Consider the following 8,002-nt stretch of genomic DNA (forward strand, 5'->3'; position numbering starts at 1 on the left):
AGCCCCTTCTGAACGCGGCAACCCTTCAATAAAATCCATCGTTACTTCGCCCCAGGCTCGAACAGGTATCGGCAAGGGTTGTAATGTGCCCGACGGATGTGCATGTTCGTGTTTCGCTTGCTGACAGACACTGCACTGCTTGACAAACTCCTCAACTTGTAGTTTCATGCCAGGCCAAAAGAACAAATTCTTCAGTCGCAAATAAGTTGGACGGATACCTGAATGACCTCCCACCGCAGCTGTATGTAGCTCACTGATCAGTTTAGTTTGTAATGCTGCATTATTCCCAATCTAGAGGCGTCCTTTGTACTTAATCATGCCTCTGTCTAGTTCATGGCCATGAGTGTCTGGGCTGCAAATCGTCAATGCCTGCAAAAGCTCCGTTGCCTTGGCGTCAGTGCGGTAAGAATTGCACACTTCCTGAATCCATGAAGGCTGACACGTTGATGTGGCTGTGACAGTGAACAAGTGCCCAACACGTGACAAAGAATCTGCGGCCGTGTTATCGATGCCCTTGCGATATTTGAACTTAAACTGAAGACCTCCCAGTTTTGCCATTGCTTTCCGTTGAAGCTCCGAGCCCAGATGTTGTTCCCCTAGTGTACAGAGACTTTTGTGATCCGTTAATATGGTGAATTGACCTCGCTGAAGATATGGTCGCCAACGGTCGATCGCCATCATCACTGCGAGAAACTCTTTTTCATACACCGACAACTTCTTGTTATTGACCCCGAGCGCGCGACTGAGAAACGCAATTGGGTGACCTTGCTGCGAGAGAACAGCCCCGATCCCAGTGTCACAAGCATCCGTCTCTACAGTGAATGGGAGTGAGAAATTTGGTAAAGCGAGCACTGGTGTAGTAGTCATCACTTGTTTCAGTTTCAGGAAGGCCTCAGTGGCTTCAACAGACCAAACAAAACCTTTCTTGCTCAAAAGAGTTGTCAGGGGTTTTGTGATTATACTGTAATTCCTGACAAACTTGCGATAGTATCCCGTCAGGCCCAAAAATGCTCGCAGTTCTGTTTGTGAAGAAGGTTGTGGCCAGTTTTGGATCGCCTCTGTTTTGTCAGATTCTGTTGCAACCCCTTCTGCTGAAATCACATGGCCCAAGTAATTGATGGAAGACTGGGCAAAAGTGCACTTTGAAAATTTGGCATATAACTGATGCTGCCGAAGTGTGGTAAGAACCAGTCTCAAATGTTGCAGGTGCTCATCAAACGACTCACTGTATGTCAAGATGTCATCCAAAAATGCTATGACATACTTCCTGGTACCAGGTGCCAAGACAGAATTCATCAAACACTGAAATGTAGGTGGCCCATTTGTGACACCAAACGGCATTACTCGGAACTGAAAATGGCCGTGATGGGTTTTAAATGCTGTCTTGGCTTCATCCTCTGGGCGCATCCTGATTTGATGATAACCCGATCGTAAGTCCAATTTAGAAAAGAAGCGAGCTCCCGCCAGCTCGTCTAGCAGTTCATCAATCACTGGTAAGGGAAACTTATTCTTAATTGTGATATCATTCAGTCGGCGATAATCGACACAGAAACGCCATGTGTCATCCTTCTTCTTGACTAGCAGGACAGGAGCAGCAAATGGACTAATACTATTGGTGATCAACCCAGCTTTTAACATTTCAGTCACCTGACGCTCAATCTCGTCCTTCTGAAGAGGAGAATATCGATACGGCCGAACATTGGGAGGAGTGGCGCCGGGTTCCAAGTGTATAGCATGATCAAACGATCTATGTGGTGGTAGTGTGGTAGGTTCCTGAAATACATCAGCAAACTCCTCTAGTAGAGCTTGCAAAGATAGTGGCAGTGGCTTGGTGTTGTTTGTAACAGAATCTGCAGGCTGGATAACTGTCAAAGCCCAAACCTCATTGCCCTGAATCCACTTCGACAGTTGCTCTGCTCGTATTTCAGTCAGTGTTGGCTCCCCAGGTGCCCGTACCCCTTGCAACTGAATATTTGTCAGGCCATAGCGGAACTCCATGGTCTTCAGTCCCCAATGGCAATTCATGGGGCTGAATTGGGCCAGCCAATCAACTCCAAGGACAGCATCATATGCCCCTAAATCCAACAATCTCATATCAGTGCTGAAAGTATGTCCCTGACACCACCATTTCAATTGAGAGACCTGCTGTGTGGATTTCAGTGTTTCGCCATTAGCCACACGCACTGTCACCGGTTCTGCTTCCTGCACCGTGCAACCGGCTCGCGACGCAAACGTGGAATTCACGAATGTATGCGTGCTGCCAGAATCTACCAACAATAGCATTACCTGGTTGCCAACCAATGCTCGTAGCCTCATGGTACCTGACGATTCTGTTCCTGCTACCGCATGGACTGAAATGTGATAGCAAGCTGCAGCTTCTTCTGGATTGTCATCAAGCAACTCAAGCGCACGGATGGCATCATCAGACAAAAGTTCACCATGATCGCCCACTTCAATGGTTAGGAGCTGACCAACCCTGTTGCATTTATGTTCTCTGGAATACTTGTCACCGCACTTGAAACACAATCCATTGGCGCGTCTGAATTCACGCAGTTGCCGTTCACGGCCAAAATCATCCGGGCCGCGCTTAGCACCATCGATGCGTGGCTGTACTGGTCCAGGAGCCATTGCAGGCACCGGCGGCGGAGGGATGGCGCGAGTATACACCGGTGGGCGACCCCGCGGCTTGCTGTGTTCAGATTCTTCCTCCTGAATCCGGGCAAGTGCCGCTGCTCTGGAAACGCTCGTCGGCGCGTGCTGGCGCACTCCTGTGCGGACCTCATCCCGGAGACCGATGATAAACTGAGAGACAAAAAATTTCTGATTCAAGGACGGATCCAGCGCAATGAGATGATACATAATAGCCTCAAACGAGAGCCTGTACTCAGCGACAGTAGAAGTCTGCTTGAGGTGATGCAAACGATGCAGCAAGCCGTCAAACTCATCCTGCCCAAATTCAGTCTGCACTGCCTCCATGAATGAAAACCAATCACCCAGACCATGCAGACGCTTGTATGCCTGACACCATAGCGCGGCATGGCCGTCCATATACAACACAGCTGTAGAAACCCAGTGCTCTGGTGGCGTTTGATAGAGCTGAAAATAGGTGTGGCAGAGGTCAAACCAGAGGCGCGGGGCGTCGCCGCTGAACCGGGGAAAATCGTGCTTCGGCGGCTTGTGACGGTAGGTGTCGCGCGGGGACCGTGGTGGTGAGGCCTGGCGGTCCGGGTGTGCGTCGCGACGAACAGGCGGCGGTGGTGGCCGTGGTGGAACGTGGAGGAGTGGGGCTCCCTTGTTGACCAACACTGCCGCGGGGTGTGTGGTGGAGGACGAAGGAGCCGTCCGCACCGCCGCCTCCATGGCCTGGGTACGCTTGACCGCATCCAACCCCTCGCCGAAATCGGCCACCTGAGTACTCAGCTGCTGGACTTCGGTCGACAGCGACGAAAATTTCGTCAGTAATTCCTCCAGAGTTTTCTGCACGCCCTCCATGGCTTGGAGCACGAACTTGGTCTGCGCAGACGGAGTCGAAGACGGCGCCGTCGCTGCCGCCCCAAATCAAGCCTACCCCGCTCAGGATTTTGCGTCGGATCGCCAGAGCAACCCAACACCTTTTGCGGTGGATTTTACGGCCGGATCGAGGGATTGAGGCGCAGTGGCGGATCGGAACCAGTCTCTGATACCAAGTTGTAACGACCCTCACGGATCGAACAGAGGGGAGGAGAGGAAAATCAGAGAGGGGATGAGCTTGAGGAAGAAGAAAGGGGGAGGAACCGGAGAAAATAGATAGATGGAGAAATCTGAATATTCAATTACAAGACATGACCCAGTCTCTGTTGTCGCCCACACTTATAGCACTCTCTGGAACAGGCCCCACCTGACATAGACACTAACCTACCAAGGACTTTTCCATGCTCTCTGCCCGTGGGCCCTGATCTTCCTCCTCACGCGGCTGCACCTCTGGTGCCTTGCTGTCCGCATGCTCTCCTGCCTGATCGGGTGGAGAGTAGGGCGTGACAGGGGGCTCCTCTCCCTCTCTTCTAGCTGGGCTCCACCTTGGTCCGCCCCCACGACCGCATGCAGGGAGCTGCATGGGAGCGGGCCCGGTGCAGGGCTGGATGGCACACGCGGGCCCGCGTCTGGTTCTGGCGACAGGCTAACCATGAACCAATCCCCAGAGGTGCGCTCGGATCCCACCATCTGCCTCTGCAGCACGCCCGCCTCGGATGGCGAGAAAGTGGACCACGGGGTCAAGGAGGGAGACCGCGGGGTCAAAAAGCCTCCACCGAAAAGCGGCCGACCGCCCCAGGCCGGACCTGCCGGGGTCCCCGACATGATCTCCACCGAGCCAATAAGAAGTGGCCCACACATCCTGTCGCCGCCAGCTGCCAAAGAGTTGCAGCCATCCTCGTGAGCCGTTGCCTCGGATCCCGCCCAACGGGCCATGCAGACCGAAGCTGGCGACCGGTCCAGAGGCAGTTGCTACTGATACCGAGTCACCATCGCGGCCCCAGGTCTGAAAAGCTGTGCAGAAGCCTGGGACGACCGCATCTCCACCGTCCTGGACGCCAGCCCGACGCGGCTGAGCATATCCTCCTCGACTACCTTGCCACCTTCACTTTCCACTTGTCGCTCCACGATAGGACCCCCCCACCATATCCGAGCCAGCGACGTCAGGGTCAGGCCGGACCCGCGTCAGCGCATGCAGGGGTGACGCCACCCCAATCCCAGTTTGAAACTGGGCCTGCCGGAGGGCGGTGCCGCCGCCGGCGCGCCGGAGCAAGCAGCGCCCGCCCCCGAGCGGCCATCGCCTCCGAGACCAAACCGCCGCGTCGAAGCAGACCCAGGCCTAGGCTCGGGCCCCGAGTCCTCCTCCGACGGCGGCGAGGGGGCGGCGGAAACCTCGCCTCGGGTTCGTCGCCATCCAACAGCACGGGCTCACCTAGCACCGTAATCGCGATTGGATACTGCAAGGTATGCGCCATCTGATACGTCTCCAACGTATCTATAATTTTTGATTGCTCCATGCTATATTATCTTCTGTTTTGGACATTATTGGGCTTTATTATTCACTTTTATATTATTTTTGGGACTAACCTATTAACCGGAGGCCCAGCCCAGAATTGTTGTTTTTTGCCTATTTCAGAGTTTCGCAGAAAAAGAATATCAAACGGAGTCCAAACGGAATGAAACCTTCGGGAACGTGATTTTCGGAACGAACATGATCCAGGAGACTTGGACCCTACGTCAAGGAAGCTTCCAGGAAGCCACGAGGTAGGGGGCGCGCCTACCCCCCCCCCCCCCCAGGCGCGCCCTCCACCCTCGTGGGCCCCACGTTGCTCCACCGACGTACTCCTTCCTCGTATATATACCTACGTACCCCCAAACGATCAGATACGGAGCCAAAAACCTAATTCCACCGCCGCAACCTTCTGTACCCACGAGATCCCATCTTGGGGCTTGTTCCGGAGCTCCGCCGGAAGGGGCATCGATCACGGAGGGCTTCTACTTCAACAACATCGCCTCTCTGATGAAGTGTGAGTAGTTTACCTCAGACCTTCGGGTCCATAGTTATTAGCTAGATGGCTTCTTCTCTCTTTTTGGATCTCAATACAATGTCCTCCTCCTCTCTTGTGGAGATCTATTCGATGTAATCTTCTTTTGCGGTGTGTTTGTTGAGACCGATGAATTGTGGGTTTATGATCAAGTTTATCTATGAACAATATTTGAATCTTCTGAATTCTTTTATGTATGATTGGTTATCTTTGCAAGTCTCTTCGAATTATCAGTTTGGTTTGGCCTACTAGATTGATCTTTCTTGCAATGGGAGAAGTGCTTAGCTTTGGGTTCAATCTTGCGGTGTCCTTTCCCAGTGACAGTAGGGGCAGCAAGGCACGTATTGTATTGTTGCCATCGAGGATAACAAGATGGGGTTTTTATCATATTGCATGAATTTATCCCTCTACATCATGTCATCTTGCTTAAGGCGTTACTCTGTTCTTATGAACTTAATACTCTAGATGCATGCTGGATAGCGGTCGGTGTGTGGAGTAATAGTAGTAGATGGAGGCAGGACTCGGTCTACTTGTCTCGGACGTGATGCCTATATACATGATCATACCTAGATATTCTCATAACTATGCTCAATTCTGTCAATTGCTCAACAGTAATATTTTCACCCACCGTAAAATACCTATGCTCTTGAGAGAAGCCACTAGTGAAACCTATGGCCCCCGGGTCTATCTTCCATCATATTAATCTTCCAATACTTAGTTATTTCCATTGCTTTTTATTTTGCTTTTATTTTACTTTGCATCTTTATCATAAAAATACCAAAAATATTATCTTATCATATATATCAGATCTCACTCTCGTAAGTGACCGTGTAGGGATTGACAACCCCTTATCGCGTTGGTTGCGAGGATTTATTTGTTTGTGTAGGTGCGAGGGACTCGCGCGCAGCCTCCTACTAGATTGATACCTTGGTTCTCAAAAACTAAGGGAAATAAGTACGCTACTTTGCTGCATCACCCTTTCCTCTTCACGGGAAAACCAACGCAGTGCTCAAGAGGTAGCAAGAAGGATTTCTGGCGCCGTTGCCGGGGAGTCTACGCAAAAGTCAACATACCAAGTACCCATCACAAACCCTTATCTCTCGCATTACATTATTTGCCATTTGCCTCTCGTTTTCCTCTCCCCCACTTCACCCTTGCCTTTTTATTCGCCCTTTTTCCGTTCGTCTTTTCGTTTGCCTTGATGTCTTACTTGGCTCGTTTGCTCGTTTGGTTGAAATAGTTGAGTATTTATTCCTAAACAGAGAAGCTAATATCTATGGATCCTCATCCGCTTGCCAATCTTTTTAAGAGATCCAATTATGATGAACCAATTCCTAGTGATTTGGATGCACTAGATTATCTTTATAAGGTTTTGCTTGAAACCCGTCAATCTGAAAATTGTGATGAAGTGCTTTATGAAGTGATTCACGATAGATCTTTTAATAAAAAGCATGATTGCAATGATTTTATTATAAATTCTATTGATGTAAATTATGCTAATAATATGCCAAACCCTAAGCTTGGGGATGCTAGTTTTGCTATGTCCACTATCTGTTGCAATAATCATGATTGGGGAGATTCTTCTTATGATCTTGAAAATTTATTTAAGCCCCATGATGAATATAAGATTGATAATAGTGTTTGCAATAATATTGAAAGTGGGTTTGGAAGAGTGTCAACTTTAGATCCCACATATTTGGATAATATTCAATCTTATGAAATTTTTGATAAAAGTGGGCTTGGAGAAATCATGACTTTAGTTAATGATAATCCCACTATTTTGGAAGAGTGTCAACTTCGCATGCATGTGGATCGTGTTGAGAATATGTTATGTGATAGCTATATTGTTGAATTTTCTTATGATCCTACATGTAATTATTATGAGAGAGGAAAATACGGTTATAGAAATTTTCATGTTACTAAATTACCTCTCGTTATGTTGAGATTGCTATTGTTCCTTTCCGCTTCCTTGCATATGCTAGTTTTTGCTTGCTATGATAATTTGTTTTTCTATAAGATGACTATGCATAGGAAGTATGTTAGACTTAGATGTGTTTGTCACGTGTTTTATGATGCTCTCTTTGTGCTTCAATTCTTGTCTTTCATGTGAGCATCATTAAAATTATCAATGCCTAGCTAAAAGGCTTTAAAAGAAAAGCACTTGTTGGGAGACAACCCAATATTTTTCCTTGCTGTTATTCAATAAATTTTTGATCTAGCCTCTGGTTAGATGTGTTTTTATGTTTTAATTAGTGTTTGTGCCAAGTTAAACCTATAGGATCTTCTTTGATGATAGTTATTTGATCATGCAGAAAATTCCAGAAACTTTCTGTTCACGAAAATAATTGTTAAAAATCACCAGAACGTGATAGAATATTGATTCCAATTTCTTATGATAAATAAACAAATTTTCTAGGTCGTCCTATTTTTGCTGATTTTTTGGAGTT

General features: G+C 48.6%; 1 protein-coding gene across 1 annotated transcript; it reads right to left on the minus strand.

The window, feature by feature from the left end:
- Window positions 1–291: 291 nt before the first annotated feature.
- Window positions 292–3,492, minus strand: LOC120964992 (uncharacterized). The gene has a single exon (XM_040390101.2). It carries the CDS (start codon window positions 3,490–3,492, stop codon window positions 292–294), a length of 3,201 nt encoding a protein of 1,066 aa, XP_040246035.2.
- Between the last annotated feature and the right edge of the window lie 4,510 nt (window positions 3,493–8,002).

This window comes from Aegilops tauschii, chromosome 5 (genome assembly GCF_002575655.3).
Source record: "Aegilops tauschii subsp. strangulata cultivar AL8/78 chromosome 5, Aet v6.0, whole genome shotgun sequence".
Taxonomy (NCBI): domain Eukaryota; kingdom Viridiplantae; phylum Streptophyta; class Magnoliopsida; order Poales; family Poaceae; genus Aegilops; species Aegilops tauschii.

What these genes read in the sequence shown, in the direction of transcription:
- LOC120964992 (XM_040390101.2), bottom strand. Translation starts at nt 3,492, where the DNA reads ATGGAGGGCGTGCAGAAAACTCTGGAGGAATTACTGACGAAATTTTCG.